Source organism: Rhamphochromis longiceps, linkage group LG12 (assembly GCF_057381845.1).
Source record: "Rhamphochromis longiceps isolate RC_006_pf linkage group LG12, R_longiceps_female_GT1.1, whole genome shotgun sequence".
In the NCBI taxonomy this organism is placed as follows: Eukaryota; Metazoa; Chordata; class Actinopteri; order Cichliformes; family Cichlidae; genus Rhamphochromis; species Rhamphochromis longiceps.
Window position 1 is genome coordinate 31,962,694 of NC_140568.1, and position 16,468 is coordinate 31,979,161.

General features: G+C 39.0%; 2 protein-coding genes across 2 annotated transcripts in view; one reads left to right on the plus strand and one right to left on the minus strand.

Moving 5' to 3' along the window:
• ipo11 (importin 11) overlaps positions 1-16,468 on the plus strand; it is a 132,687-nt gene that overhangs the window by 15,233 nt on the left and 100,986 nt on the right. Inside the window, exons 4-7 of the mRNA XM_085425826.1 lie at positions 6,846-6,918; positions 8,153-8,356; positions 12,027-12,159; positions 12,427-12,485. Coding sequence (XP_085281952.1) covers positions 6,846-6,918; positions 8,153-8,356; positions 12,027-12,159; positions 12,427-12,485 — 469 coding nt within the window. The remainder of the gene's footprint in view (positions 1-6,845; positions 6,919-8,152; positions 8,357-12,026; positions 12,160-12,426; positions 12,486-16,468) is intronic.
• Positions 2,246-4,156, minus strand: LOC146657611 (E3 SUMO-protein ligase ZBED1-like). The gene is made up of 3 exons (XM_085425206.1): positions 3,039-4,156; positions 2,610-2,862; positions 2,246-2,437 (listed from the first exon to the last, which is right to left on the minus strand). The coding sequence occupies exons 1-3, from the start codon at positions 4,154-4,156 to the stop codon at positions 2,246-2,248; spliced, it is 1,563 nt and encodes a 520-aa protein (XP_085281332.1).

The following is a 16,468-nucleotide window of genomic DNA, read 5'->3' on the forward strand; positions in this document are numbered from 1 at the left end:
AAAATGGTGTTACTAGATACCATTACAGGCCGCACCAACTCGGCTCTGTGTCCTGGCTCATTTTAGCACGACTGTGCCACTTGGAGCTAATAGTGCCGTCATCAGTGTTAATGTAACACATGTGCTGCTGCTGTGACAAGCCCAGAAATTCTCCTATGAAAAAGGTCAACTTCCTTTTTAATGGACTTAATGAAAAAGCCTAAATTAAGATGGTACAAATGTAAAAGGTAAAGCAGCTTTACAATCAAATAATAATCAAATATTAAAACTACAGAGATTAATACAGTTAAAAATATGACATTAATGGATAATACAGTAATTTACCTGTTTACAGTTTCCCGCTCTGATCAACAGATGTTCCAGTGACTTCAAATTACAACATAAAAACTTAAAGCTGAAGAATTCTTACTTAACCTAATGTTAAACTGATAAATCTATTTGTTACATTTATGCCATCCCTGGTGTACTGTCAGCTTTGGGAAAACCGCTGACCTCGATGCAACCAGAACCAACATTGTACAAACGAAAAGGATATTTATGCAGAACCGGGTGATTTACATTTTTAGTTGGAATTCGGTTGATTTAGCTGAATTGTTATGATGAGTTAATTTTATGGAGTTGTACTATAGTGTGCCCTAGTTTGGCAAATGAATGAATAAATATTGTTAAAGTAGGATTTAAGTAATTTGCTTGTAAAACAATAGAAAGCTGGCCTATATTCTCCACTGTTGCTGAGGGAGTGACTCACTTGAGCAACCTGCAGTTCTTAGAGAGGTTTTTACACCAAATCTGCTTCTTGTTCTGCATTTATTCAAATGCATTTTTGAAAATACATCTCCCTGCAACATATTATGTGGCTGGAAACACCCACATAATAGCCAGAACAACCTAATAAAATTTGGAGTTGAGTGTTTCTCTTTCAGGAAATTTTCAGTCTGTGCATTGTGTTAAATCTTTTTGTGTCTCTCACTTGGTTGATATTTTCCACCCTCAAATCATCAGATTTTCTAGCTCCTTGCAGACTTACAAGGACAAAATGGGGCTCAGGAGCATACTTGCTTACGTTAATATATCTTTTAATCTTTCATCCTGTATTTCTTTAAAGCTTGCCTCACCCCCGTATTCCCAAAATATGTGTGTGTAGCAAATCTTGTATTACTAATTTGCAATCTCCCTGCAAGTAATTTGACTTCCACCCATCTCGCTTCTCTTTCTGCCACGGGTTACAGCATGAGTCACTCCTCACGGTTCTTCAAATCAGATGCTTTCAATGTGCCTAACTTCAGCAGCAGCTGAATTAGAACAGGGTAACTCATCATAAAACAACATATTTTCTTGCATATTCACACAAATTGTGACTATTTTGCGACCTCCAAAGTATATCTGGTTTGGAGGACAGCAGGTTTATTCAAAGTTTACTAATTAATTAATGCATTTCACAGGATCTTCACTTAATAATGTAGCACATTTAATTGATTTTAATAAATCCCTTACCAAGTTGGCTGTTTTGTCATATTCATTATTGCCATAATATTAAAGTTAGTGCTGTCAAGAGATTAAAAAAAAATAGAGATTAATTAATTATGATTTTTAATTAATTGATCTAATTAATCTCTTTTTTAATCTCACCTAAAAATAGCTGAGGAAAGCCCTCAACTTATTGTGGCAGACCAAAAGACTGATATAACAAAGAAAGTGACTTTATAAAGTCATTTATTGTTTAACAAACGTTAAACAGATGCAACCATTTACATACTGTTGTATTCTTTTGTAAAATAAATGGAAAAATAAATACAAATAAAATCAAATAAATTAAGTGCTGCAAGTTAGCACATCAGAGTTGCTCTTTTCTGAGCAATACAGCACTGAAATTCCTCTGCTTCAGATAATGAAAAATAAAACTGACATTGCAGTGCTGCAAGTTAGCACATCAAAGTATTCTTCCATCACAAAAAAAAGTGCTGAACATCAAGCAATCTATTCTAGTAGGCTACAAATGACACAGCAGCTATGCTGACCACATGTGTCTCATTTCTTCTTCCTCAGCCAGTCGCTAAGACACACCAGCCTGGTAACATTTTCTGGAAGCAAGGCTGCCCTTTTCTTTTGCACTATGTGGCCTGCAAGGCTAAAGAGTCTCTCACAGGGTACAGAGGTAGCTGGGGAGGCCAGGTACTTTTGTGCTAGGACTGACAGCTTTTCATAGACTCCTGAGTGAGCATACCACCACTGCAGGGGACAGTCATCAATACTGATGCTGGGTTCTGCTCTGTAGCTCTCCAGACTCAATTCCATCTTCTGAGTCAGAGTCAGACCCCAGAAGGAGTTCGCTCCTCCTCTTCTTCTGAGCTTGTCCATCATCCTCTGTGGAGGGCTGGAGACTATCTGCTCTTCTGGGCTCTGCTGCCTGGAGCATATTCTCCAGAATGGTCCACACCTGAATGAATGAATGAATGAATGAATGAATGAATGATTGTGATTAAAACTAAGTGCTTTTTTTATTTTATTTTATTTAATCTTGTAAAGAACTTTGTGTTCCATATAATAAATAAAAGTTTGATTTGATAATGAATTGGACTCATTAGTCCAGCTTAACCTTATTGTCCTACCTGTTCCCTCTTTTCTCTTGGAAGACATTTCAAATCCTTAAACCGTGGATCCAATGCTGTGGCCACCTCGAACCATATCTCGTTGCCATTAGCTCGTCGTGCTGCCAGATCCTTCTGGAAGGCATTCTTGAACTTCACCACGTAGGCAGGATCATCATCAGTAATGTCCATGACACGGTACAGATGGCGAAAAGCAGGCAGCACTACAGAGCAAGAGACGTAGGCCTCACCACCCAGCAGCTCTGTCACATACCTGCAGAGGTGGAGAGGTTTGCTAAATAAACCTAGCTGGATTCATTTAAATCAAAGTGTAACTGATTTCCAATTTAATTGTCCTTAAAAGTTCCTTGTTATGTTCATTAATTTTGATTTTACACATGTAACAGTAGTTTATATAATTAAAATGGGAAGGTGTTTATTTGAACTTACTTGCATGGTTCAAGCAGGAGCTCCAGCCTCTGCAGTTTCGCCCACTCAGCTTCGGTTGGCAAGACCAACCTGTGGTTCTGTTGGTCCAACGTAGCCTGGACAGCCTCTCGGTTACATAGGAGGCGTGAGACCATTGCGAGAGTCGAGTTCCACCTGGTGGGTACATCCTGTATAAGTTGATCGCTCTTCTTTCCGAGTGCTACTTGTTGTTGGTTAAGTTCTGTGGTACTCGCAGGGCTTTGTTTAAAATGACCAACAATCTTGCGGCACTTTGCCAGTACACCGACAAAACCACTGCTATCGAGACATACCGTGATGGTCCTCTGGAGAATGTGAGCATTGCAGGCGATGTGCTCATATGGAAGTGCTCTCATAGCAGCCAGCATGTTTGCTGCGCTGTCTGTGCCAATGGTGGATATCTTGTTTTCAATACCCCAGTCATTTGCTACCTTGAGGAACTGTTCGGCGCATTTATCAGCAAAGTGCCTAGTTTCTGTTCTCATGACGGTCAGTGCAAATGAGTTGAGGTTCCACTCACTATCAATAAAGTGTCCAGTCACCCCAAAATAGCTGTGGTTGCCAGCTGAGGTCCAGTGATCTCCGGTTATAGCAACACAGTTGGGAGAATCCTCCGCCAAAATCTCAAGTTTGTTTTTCTTTTCGCCGTCGTACATTTTGCTGATTTTGGTCGTTACTGTAGTCCTGCACGGCGGCTTGTATGACGGGTCATTGGACGCAATTTGCAACACCTCTGTCAATCCTTCGTCCTCTACTATATTTATCGGCCTACAGTTCATCGCTATCCACTTGGCAATAACATTAGTCAGCCTGTCGGTCGCAGACTTGCTCATACGAGGGGTATTCTCTAGTTTTGTTTGGCGAAAAGCTTTGCTCTGGCTTGCTATATTGCTAACGTCTTCACTGCTAGCTGTTGCTGCACTCGCGGCTGGGTGCTTTGCGTTGAGGTGATAGGCCAAACTTGAGCTGCTTCGGTGGTAAGCAAACTCCTTCTTACACTCTAGGCAGACCACTTTACCTTTGTCAATGGTGCCGTCGGGGCGTTTATGAAATACAAATTTCCCGTTCATTGGGCCAACAACTCTCAGATGCGCCTCCATATCCACACTGTAAGCTAATCACCACTTCTCACCTTGACCTCACGACGTGACTCCACCCCCAACAAGTCAAGCACAAGGAGCCCAGCACATAAAAACGGATTTTATAACATAGCAACTCTCATACAAAATCAATGACGTCAAGAGATTAAAAATTAGATTAACGAGATTAAAAAACATAACGCGCTAAATAGCATTGTAATTAATTAATCGCAATTAACGCGATAATTTGACACCCCTAATTAAAGTCTGTGATTTGCACGTCTAGAATCCAAATTGAGATAATAGGGGTCTCTTAGGATATGTGCTGCATTCAACAATGCCAGGGCGGCTGGCACTCGCTCCTCGTAATGCAACATGGTGGCTCAGTAGTTGGCATTCTTGCCTTCAGCTAGAAAATTCTGGGTTTAACACTTGGTCCTGTTTTATTGTGGATAATTTGAATGAATATTCCTGCACACTACAGTCTGATTACTGTGTCTAAGATCAAAATGAATTAAATAAATCTGCAACATGAGGTACATGAATAAAGACATTGTGCAAAAAAGTAACAGTTTATCTATATTAGGTCTACAATTAATGTGCAGTAGTATGCAAAAGTCTTGAGCCACTCCTCATTTCTTCATCTGCAGTGATTTATTGAAAGGTTCAAATATACATGGAAGTACAGTATGGAAGGTCAGTATTTGAGATGACCACCTTCTTCATCACAGTCTCTCCTCTTATGCAAGCTTTCTTATGACATCTTCAAGTAGTTTTAACGAATAGTTTTCAAGCTTCTTAAAGGACATTCAAAGCTCTTCTTTGGATCTTGGTTGCCTTTAGTTTCATTTACTATCAAGATGATCCCACACTGCTTAAATAATGTTGAGGTCCGGGCTCTGGGGATGCCAGTCAGTGACTTATTATTATTATTATTATTTTTTTTTTCCTTTCTGCCTGTCCCGTTTGGCTCTTTTGCCATCAGAATTGTTGTCTAAAGGCAAAGAAAGATGCCCAACGGATTTACTTTACCAAACTGACCATCCCAGCCTTGCCGTAATGGTCCATTTGATTCACCTTTTATTGTTTATTTTATTTTCACTTACTGAATACGGGACAGACTTGACTGGGGGAAAGAAGGGGAGAAAGAAAGAGGGAAAGAGAAACAGCTGAGAAGAGGGACGGGGGAGAAGGGCAAAAGACAAAAACCAACAGAATGGGCAGGAAAAAAAATGCATATATCGATCACCTGCTGAGAAAGAAAAAAGAAAACAAGCAGAAGAGAACAAGAGTAATAGAATAAACAACATCACAATGATATATGGGAATATGACAGTAAATACTAAATATTAAACATTATTGTGCAGCACATAAGATCAACAGAACACAGTGTGCTTTGAGGTAGGAGCCAAAAAGGGTGTAGTTTGTGGGTGTGATCACCCGTGTGTACACCTGTGAGCATGGACGCGCTTGTTTTTTTTTAAAAGGTTCCTTCATGTAATGATCTGCTAGAGGGTGTGGGGGGGGGGGGCCACAGCCCCGTCCTCCAGGGCATGAAGCAGGTATGGAGGAGATCAAAACTCCAGACATCCAGAGGCCCCCAGAACACAAGAGACCAAGGAAGACCAACAGAGGGGCAGCCGCGCCACTGTCCCAGAAAGAGCTGAGGAGAGTCCCAGATGAGGGCTCACTCAGCAGCCGCGGAGCACAAGCCAGGGGGAGTTGCAGTGACGCGCCCGTGAGCTCCGCCGGCAGCCAGCCGTGCCTGAGTGACCGAGCCCCAGGCCGAGAGGCCGGGGGCACCCCACCTCCGAAGTGGCCCGAGCGAGCCCCAGGCTCCAGGCCCCGATAAGCAGCCGCCAAGGAGTGAGCCGGTGTGTACCTGGACGCCCATCCCCGGACACAAAGAACCATCAACGCACCGATGTCTGAGGGAGTCCGCCACTGGCAGGGGAAGTGGTGGTGGGTGGAGATAGGCCTCCAAACCTTGGAGGGCCTGAGATGTCCCCAGAGAGGTGGCGCCTGACACCCAACCTGACATATAGACACAGACATACAGGCACACACAGATACAAACATCCATTCCCACCCTCATGCTCTCATATGCACTTACTCCACACTCAACCAACGTGGAGACAGACATAAAGAGACGCTGTACTAGAGCTGGGCGATAGAACGATAACGATATGTATCGCGATATAACTTTTACTCGATAGAGAAATTAAGCTATCGCGATAGACCTCGCCGCTCTTGTCCTCAAAAAAAAAAAAAAAAGGTCAGCCTCCTCTGCACCCTGGTGACATACCCCTATATCCAGGAATGTTTTTACTACATTGGCAGGGTGTTTGGGATCATTGTCATGTTGAAAAATGAAGGTGTTGCCAATCTGATGCTTTCCATATGGTACTGCATGATTCTTAAGAACATGACCATCAGATACTGTTCATGTGCAAGAACGTCTGGCTGCTTGGAAGTAAGAAATGAAAGGTGGTTTAAGGTTTTTGCGCAGTACTGTGAAAGCAAAATTACTGTGGGGCAAGATTGTTTTAAAGTAATACTGAAATACTGTACTCATTTATCTATAGACGCTTTCAAATGTGTCTGTTTTTCTATATTAAGTGCTGCCTTTGTCTTTTTGTCAGCTTTATTGTTTCATCTCTTTCGACCTCTCTACTTCCTCTGAACAGCTTTTTGATTGGTTTGTTCGCAGTGCATTATCAGAAGAGGAGAAGACGTCATTGCGTGCTGGTCTAATCACAAACTTCAACGAGCCTGTCAATCAGGTGAGCAGGGAAAATAAAGAGGGAGAGTGAAATAAACATGTTTGATCATTGTATACTGATGAATAAAACACTGATTTTGATTGAAGTGCTTTTATCAAAACCAGATAAGTTACAAAGGATCTGACTGACAGCATTAAGATTTTTTAGGCTGTCACAATGCGACTCCATAGAATGAGATTTGAAAGTGATGAAAGCTGCTAATTTTGCATACTGGGACTTAATTTGAAGTTTCTTGATAGACATTTTTTTGGGGGGCTGTGTGGGGAAGGTTACAACAAACAAATAATTCAGGAGTCAAGCAGCGTAATACATCTGTCCCAGGGGGTACGTGGAACTTGGCCCTAAATGATGGCCATCCATCTTGGTTTCTACAGGTTGTATGTCCCTGTGGGACAGCTCTCGAACATCAGGACTGATCGGGTCCATATGGCAAGCAATGAATACGATTTGGACACCATATGTCTCTCTAGTCACAGCCTCTCGTGGAGTCCAAATTTCATGAGGGTGCTTTATGCTTGTGAATGAGAGAGTGAGTGTAACTTGTGTACAAATTGACTTACTGATGCGTGAGGATGCAAGTTTAAATACTGAACTGTGTACTGCAAGACGTTCTGAGATAAATCTTTTATACAACCATAAGAACAAAAACTCACGCAAGGTTTTCACATTTAAAAAAAAAAGAAAAAAAAAAAAGAAGCTATTTGGAGTGTGTTCAAATAATATAAAGAGTTTTGATTTTTATCATAAAATGTCCATTAAGTCTTGAGGTATAAAGTGTCTTTTTCATTTTGAGCTTGAAATTAATCTCGAAGTATTGAGTGTCTTACCGGCAGTTTGTGTTGGAGTAATGAGTAGACTTGAGCGATATTTGCTCAGCTGTTGGGCTCAGTGGAAAGCCAATTAAAAAAAAAAAATATGAGAAGTGAAGCTGTTACCAGATCATGTGATGCACATTGCAGATATAGCTCAGGCACAAGCACTCTATTTTAAAAATCAACTTAATCCATGCAACTGATTCCCTATCTGTCACCAGATGCATGTACTATGTACACTGTGTTGACTGTAAAAAGTTTGATATTCTGTGTCCTATTTGTTCGAGCTACTTATTTTTAAAAGAGAACTACGTAATAAAATTCCCATCAAGTTTGCTCCACCTTCTGCTGTGTTTATGCTTTGCCCCTGGTCAACTTCTCTTTCCTGCATGTATTTTTTTTTTTTTTTTTTTCCTCAACAGATAGCAACCCAGATCGCAGTACTGATAGCCAAGGTGGCCCGTCTGGACTGCCCCAGGCAATGGCCAGAGCTCATCCCCATTCTGCTCGAGTCTGTGAAGGGTCAGGATGGCCTGCAGCAGCACAGAGCGCTGTTAACCTTCTATCATGTCACCAAAACTCTAGCATCCAAACGACTGGCGCAGGACAGGCGGCTTTTTCAGGATGTAAGTCCACAATATTAGCTGGTCCAGTGTTGATACAAAATTCTATTACAACCTTTTTGTTCTCCATTGCTTCTTATTCTTATTCTTAGTGTTTTTTAGCTGTGTTTTGCTCTTTATACATCAGTTGTATATACCTGAATAAAAGGTTATGTTAGGTAAACAGTGAAACTTTCTGGATTTTTATACGTTGCAGGTTGCAGACTCCTGCTCTCTGCAATATAACTTTTTTTTCTTTGTTGCTATTTTTTTCCTCCTTCAGAAGATTTTGAAAATGAATAGATGAATACTAAGATTATCCTGAGACTTTTTAGGTTTTGTCTCTACGAGATGCTGTTTAGCTTCTGTTAGAAGCATGTTAAATACAAGATTTATAGCAAAAATATTCCCTTGTCATACATGACTCAAGCATGGTTGACTTGTTTAGAAATGGTTATCAGCGTTTCCGTGTCTTTGTTGATATTGCGTTGAGACAAATTAACTTTTGAGTAAGTATTTCTGGTGTTTCTGGTGAACACAGCGTACATTATACAATATTTTTCTTTCATGCTTGATTTAAATTTGAGTTTAAAAAAAGGCCATTTGTGGAGAGAAAGATTTTAGAGGAATGAGATGATCAAGCAGAGGGAAGATGGAGACCAACAGAGGGTGAAAGGACATGAGAGCAGTGGCTGAGACCAAATAGTTGGATGCCAGGCAGAGGCGTCCTGTATGCCAAAATTTCTGCCCTTAGGCAACACAAGAAACAAAGGCAGCCTGAGCCCCCATTAAACAGCGCACTCATTTAATGATGCACTGATGACTTTGACACTGAATCTCCTCTCTTCCTCCTCTCCTCTTTTTTTCCTCTCCTCCTCCTCTCTTCTTCTAATAATCATGTGTATACTTTGTCATACAAACATTTTGCTTATGCTGTAATTATATTCTCGGATAGTAATTGGATAGTAATTCTAAGACTGGTAACGCTGCTGAAAGATTAAAAGTATCACTGTAGTGTTGGAGGGCCATTAGGGAGAGGACTAATTCAGAAATCGGGTTCGCCTTAGGACCTTACTTAAAGGCACCTTAATAGTTTTTAATTTTTTTATGTTCTTTTTGATTCATGGGGTAGAAAATGCAAACGGCAAGGATGTACTAGTTTTTTTTTACACAGATGTAGCACAACGAGGAATAAAAAGGGGGATAAGAAGGTAGACTACAATGCACCTGTCGACTGGAGTAGGTTGTTATATTTTTTGAATGTCTGTAACATTTGGAAACCGTGTATTGACGCTTTGATGCGATTTACCTGTTGTGCATTCACAGAATGTAATGAAACTGTAAAAACCCATATAAACAATAGCGTATTAGTCTACTGAAACACCAAGACTGAGGAAGTCATGAGAACAATATGAAGTTGTTTTCTGAACTTGGCTCATCACTTTTAGGCTCCATGGGTTGGATTAGTCTGGGATCTGAGGAATGGAAAACGACAAGCTGTAGAGAAATCTCTCCAAAGAAGAAACTTGCCAATCTTGCGGTTTCTCTAAAGAATATATCAAAGCCTATGCTGTGCTGTCAAAGTAGGGATTTCTCTTTGAACAGCCGAACATCAACTTAACCACTGATTCTCAGATTTTTCCCACTTGACTCTTGAGTGTTACCAAGAGCGCAAAGTTCCTCTGGCTAGAAGTTGCTTGCTTTCCTTGTTTGATATATGGTGTTCACAATTTTCCACAGAGTAATTTTAATGTGGGTTTGTTGTTTATCTTAATCAAATAGCAAAGACTTGACTGTTATCCCACTGCAATGTTATTGTCAATTTTGAATGAGATTTAATGGTTAGAATCCCCCCCCCCCCCCCCCCCCCCCCACACACACACACACACACACACACACACACACACACACACACACACACACACTTACTCTCTTCCTTTGGCAGATTTGTTGGATGTTCTAAGCAGACATTGTCACACTTGGCTGATAGAACTGAGTGCTTTTTATCTACCTTTGATGATCTTGTTTCGCTATCATGGAGGGCGAAAGTGTAATTGGTTTGAGCCCAAATAATACTGAGACTATAATTGGAAGTTCATTTGGAGCTAAATTAGACCTGTTATTCACAGGTCCATCTAGGGCTGCTCAATTAATCGAATTTTAATCACGATTACGATCTGGGCTTTCAATGATCATTAAAAATGACTGAGCCGATTATTAGCCCCTCCCTCATTTATCCGCGACACCTTAAAGGCCGGTCCGTGAAAATATTGTCGGGCATAAACCGGTCCGTGGCGCAAAAAAGGTTGGAGACCGCTGATTAAGAGGACCCGAGGGAAGCTCGGAAAGCTAAGCAGAAGTTATTTGGAGAGTGACTGCCGTTGGTTGAAAAGAGTTAAAAAAAAAAAAAAAAAAAACTTCAGTGGTGTTGCACACCATTTTACATTAATTTTTAAAAGTCATTGTTAACCCTTTAAAGCCGGTCAGAGCAGCACGCTCCGTTTTGTGTAACTTTTTTAAAATCCCTGTAGAACCTGAACCGTGTAAGCTAGCGCAATAATTTGTTTTGCATATGAAACCGGAGGAGTTGTACTTACATCTGATGCCATCAGCTTGTCCTCGGTCACGGTTTCGTTCCACATATAGCTTTGCAAAAATTGCATAAAAAGCGCTTGCAGGAACAAAAACATAATATTCCAGAAACACGCTTTGCCGTTCCTATCAGCTGTTCGTAACACTTCCCACAGTGAAATGATGCACATGCTGTTTTCTTTGCAAATTTGCATCATAGGATTGTTTTTTGTTTTTCCTGCAGTATATAAAAATTGCTGTATCTCCAAAATAAAACTATGAAGACACTCAAAATAAATTTCCTGTGGTGGGAAACTATTTTTTGCAACTTTATTGTATTTAAAGTTTTGAGGGATAAACCTCTTAAACTTCTCCAAGTAGAAATATATGTAAACAAAACAAAAGCGATTTTCAATTTTTTTTGTAGTTTATTGCACTTTTTTGCAATTTATGTAATTACTATGCACTTAATGCATACATATTATTAAAATATGGGCTATAACAGTTGTATTGATGTATAGCAACTTGAAATGCTCCCACAAATGGCACTACAGCATGTACAAAAAATAAATAAAAATAATATAAGCTCTGGTGGACTTGGTTCTATAGTAGGTCTTAAAGGGTTAAATAAATATCGTCAAATAATCGTGATCTCAATTTCAGTGAAAATAATCGTGATTATCATTTTTGCCATAATCGAGCAGCCCTAGGTCCATCTTTCCTTCCTGTTTGTTTGAGTGTATCACCAGCAATTGAGTTTCTGATGTTCCATGTAGGGACACGCCGATTTAATAGCCGCTCGCCAACACCGACCTTGTTGTCACCATATCAACAAATAAAATGACATTTTCTGATGTCAGTGGCTGATGTTTACCTGTGGTCACATTAATTTACTGGCAAAGTGATCCAAGATGGTGTGCTGAAGGGAAATTTTTAATGTTAATAAACTAATAAACAATAAAAACAGGTAAATAAAAACAAAAGTAGGTTCTTGTACAAAGCTACACTCATATTAGCCCAGAATTTCTTGCGCATTTATGTTGAGTGAAATGACCTCAAATGCTTTCGAGACCCAGATTAACCCAGGTGTGCCTGACCAAAATGTTAATGTGTATGTTGGCAGCTGGCATCGGGCATCTACAGCTTTGCATGCTCCCTGTGGAGCCATCACACAGACTGCTTCCTCCAGCAGATCTACGCCAGAGATGAGGCTGCGGCACTCAGCTCGCTGGAGAGGACACTACTCTCTCTTAAAGGTAGCAACACTTGCACAGACACATGCACGCATGCCACAAACCTGCATTATCATGCAAAGACATGCAATCACCTATTAGCACAACATGGTAATCTAATCGTCATGATCCCACCATTTGATTAAAAACATAGATAATTGAACATGCAAACATGGAAGTATTAATATATGCAGCTACTTAGTGAAACACTAATTATGAGGAGATGTTGAATATAGTTAATTTTTAATTAGTGAAAATCCTGCATAGTGATGTTTTTTGTGCTCCTTTTAGTGCTTCGCAAACTGACAGTCCATGGATTTCAAGAGCCACAACAGAATATGGAAGTAATGGTGAGTCTCAAGTTATTTCAGCTGTGGCTGCTTTAGTACCTCTCATATTTGGGAAAAGCTGATATTTTTCTGTTGGTGTTTTGGGTCAAAAACGACTCCAATCACAGCGTGCAAAATATGGATGGCCACGATGATTGAAAGTGCCTTGAGCCTTGTCTCGGTTCAAAGAGTCCGGAGCTCTTCTCTCACTTCTAGTGTGAAGAAAGTTTGACTCCATGAAACTGTTAATTCAATTTAGTTTAAATCTGGTTTAAAAAAAATCTTTAGCATGTGCCTGGATAGGGCTTTGGTTTCCTCATGGCTCAGAGTTAATGGAATCATTTGCACAAACTGTCCCAGTTCTTTGAACTCCAGTTTCATATTCTGAGTATCTCCTGTTTGGTGAAAGAATAATAATGAATGCTGAACAAGAATAATTGATAAACCATGTTCCTGGTTATTTTTTGAAGGATTAAGGCTTTTTGAATTTGATTTTAGCCAAGAAAATTCATGCTTGGAATTTTAATGTATTTTAAGTACCAAAATAAAATGGAAAACATTTTGGTGCATTTACCTGTTCTGTACCTAAACGAATTGTATCTTGAGCACATTGTACAGTCCTATAATGCTGCTAACTATACTGACGATAATTATTTTTTTATCAGATAACCTTTTCAGTATAGCAAATTGAATGAACTTAGAACTAAATTATCTACTAATGCAGTGAAAAAATAGATATAAACCTTTTAGGCTTACTGATTTAAAGCTTTCAGGTGCTACTTAACATTCAGTGAAGGTAAGTGCTCTTGAGGGTCTGAAAAAAAATTACCTGAAATCGCTATACTGTATATGTAGGCAAGTGAAAAGAACATAAATGAATTCCATGTAAAACTGTGATGAGCAGTATTTCTTATTTTCCTGGATTTATGCTTTTTTCACCTAAAGGATGCCAGCACTGGTATAACCTGTGGGCTGAAATATATAACAATATAGCCTCGGACAGATGTGACCTCATCAGATTTTTCATTAAAAAAACAACAACAACAAAACTTCTCAGTTTTTGTTTATCTTCTGTGAATTTTAACTCATAGTAAAATGTACATTTGTTACATAGTCATACACACAGTGTGATTAAATTGACAGATCCCAAACTGTTGTATTTTTGTTCTCTGGTCTTTTTTTGAAAGCACTGAGTAATCACCTATGGTACAGGCTGGAAAATGTTAGTGAACCTCTGTGTTAATGACTTCCCCAAAAGCTATTTGGAGTCAGGGTTTCCAATTAAGTAGATTAGATTGGAGGTGCGGGTCGTATGTTGTTGCACTCTGTGAAAGTAAAGGCAGTCAGTAACAACTTTGACATTAAAGATATGCTTGAAGCTATCCAGAATTGCTGGCTATTAGTAATTTATGATACACATATATATAGGTTCTGTCAATATATTAAAGCCAGAACAACTGAAAATTAAAAATAAATGTTAGTTGCCAAAGGGGAATTCAGTTTGTCCTTTTGTCTTTGATACAATGTAAGTCGTCACAAAAGGTCAACGAGTCATTAACATTAAAAATGTGGTCTGTTGTTGCTGTGCCGTTTCTGTCTTTGTGCTTCTGCTGTTATGTTTCTGTCATTTCTGATTTTTATTGCTTTATTTGTTTTTTCCTGCTTTTTTTATGCTTGTAGATGGCAAGGACATTTTTATGACAGAAAAAAATGTTTACTGCGCCCCTGTTTCTCCACTAATGAGACGACAACTTAGCCTCCAGGCTGAAGGTTATAAGATGGTCACAATATTTTCATTAAACGGATGTTTGCCTCATGCTTTCACTGGTTATTCCAGCTCATTGTAGTGTTTTAAAGTAAATATTTCATATTTAATTTACATTGTTGCTTTTCTTAGTAATTACTACTTTAATAGCTGTTTTCATTCTCCTGGTGCTGAATAAACACAGGAATATGCCTACCTTGAATCTACTTAGGCAACCATGTTTTAATATAACTCACTATGTTAAAATCAAGTTCTTTAAAAATATTAATATTAGGCTCCAAGTGTGCACTGGAAGAAGTTCTGTAATCTTTTAAAAATAATTAGGCGTTGAAGGTTCTCACAGAAACAAGTAAACAACATAATGCCATTATGACTAAGCACAGAGTAACTATCTTAAACTGTTTAATGCTGTATTTACACTTGGAAAAACAGTGGTTCGAACCTGACATGACAAAAAGGATTGCCATTGTGTACAATGATCTTGTTGCCTTTCAAATGATTGCTGAAAAGATGGGGACCAGGTCTGCAACTACTCACAGTGAGGTGCAGTCTTGCGATTGAATGGGGTCAAATTTGCAATCTGCTTGTGATAAGTAAAATTGGCAAAATCCTTTGTAAACGTGTTGCCGTCTACATACGCAGAAGTTCACATTAACTACCACATTAATTACTTACATTCAGAGTCCAGCCAGAGTCTTGTAGATCTCAAAGAGAATTCCCTCCTCTGATAGGGATGTAGCTGCTGTGGGTGGAGATTGATCTACAGAATGATATGGGCACTCAGCAGTCTTGCTTTTACAGTATATAGGAATATAATCGGAAAACAACCAGTTAGCAACCATTTGAGTCGACTCCCCTGTTGCACAGAGATGCGTCATAGCCAAGTTGTGCTTATTGGAGCAGACTGTCTCACATTGATTGCAATGTGTTGGCAATGGCAATTATTTGAAAAGCTGTCTGAGAGTGATTGCAGTGAGTCTGAGTCAGACCCTTGATTGTTTGGAGACAAAGGAAAAAGTTTCCTTTTTCCAAAATTTTATTCCTTTCTTTTTATTGGACATAACTTAAAGTTAATGTTGGGGGAAAAGAGCTGATTCAGAGTGGGTAATGTCTCTTAAATCAATTAAAAAAAACAGTTAATAAGAAATTACCTTTTTTTCTGAATAGAAAACTTATAGTTATTCACTCTTTTGCCATGTGTTAAACTTTTTAAACCTCAGCTCAAAAGACTGATGGGCAATTGTCACTACCACGCAAGTTTGTGAGTGTGATAACTCAAGAATAAGTGCACTGAGGAGTTTCAATTGATGTCATAGGTGTGTCTATTAGAAGGCTGAGGGGTAGCACTGGCAGTTGCCAGTATTTTTTAAATTGTATCTAGTAACAGGAGTCTAAATTGTTTTGAATGTTTTTAGCTACTGCTCCATGTTTTTTATTGAAGTTTGTCAGAGAGTTGTGATGGTTTATGGATGTGTCATGCTTATGTGTTGATTAGTTCTTTAAGAATTTGATGAGTTGTCACCTCTCATTTTGCTCTTCCTTTGATGATGGGTGTGATGATGAAGAAAACCCTTTTAATTCATACTGCATGATCTAATTTCCAGTTCCCTTTCAAGGTCATGTTTCTGTCAGGAACTGAAATGAAGTGTCTGTAGGTTACTGGGTTGCTTGAGTTGCTTCATTGATTTTGATAGCTGATGTGTGTCAAATGTTCTATAACAAAATAATAAGAATCATGCTATAAGATGAGCCTGATATTATGTGTATAAAGGACACCTTTTATATGCTATAACTTATGTTGATTGAGCACCTTTTCACATAATAATAAATCTGTAACCCTTGAAAATTTCTAGTTTTCTTTCAGATTTTAAGTCATCAGTAACAGATAAACTAATGCTGCTCGTTCCTGTCAGTCTACATTCTAGACATTTAATTTGTACTGTTTTGCTCAGGCATTATTATTACCCAACAATAGCTATGAACCAAAAAAGACTTCTTTTTTTTTAATATGTTGTGACACTCGGTTTTAACTAGGTCCTCTTCTTATGAAGTTATGAGGGCTCAAAAATACTGAAAAAATAAAAAAATGAAATACAGCAAAAATTCAACCCATTCATAGCTTGATGTTATAATTCTGCATTGTTTTATTAAATATACAAAAGTTGGTATAAAAAAAACAAAATAAAACAGTTAGCCACTTATGAAGTGGTCAGGAACTGACTGACTTTACATAGAATGA

Excerpts from the sequence above, each read along its gene's own strand:
- LOC146657611 (XM_085425206.1), bottom strand. The coding sequence starts at position 4,156 with ATGGAGGCGCATCTGAGAGTTGTTGGCCCAATGAACGGGAAATTTGTA. Across the intron at positions 2,863-3,038 it reads CTCCTGCTTGAACCATGCAA|GTATGTGACAGAGCTGCTGG; the intron begins GTAAGTTCAAAT and ends CCACCTCTGCAG. Across the intron at positions 2,438-2,609 it reads CAAGAGAAAAGAGGGAACAG|GTGTGGACCATTCTGGAGAA; the intron begins GTAGGACAATAA and ends TCATTCATTCAG.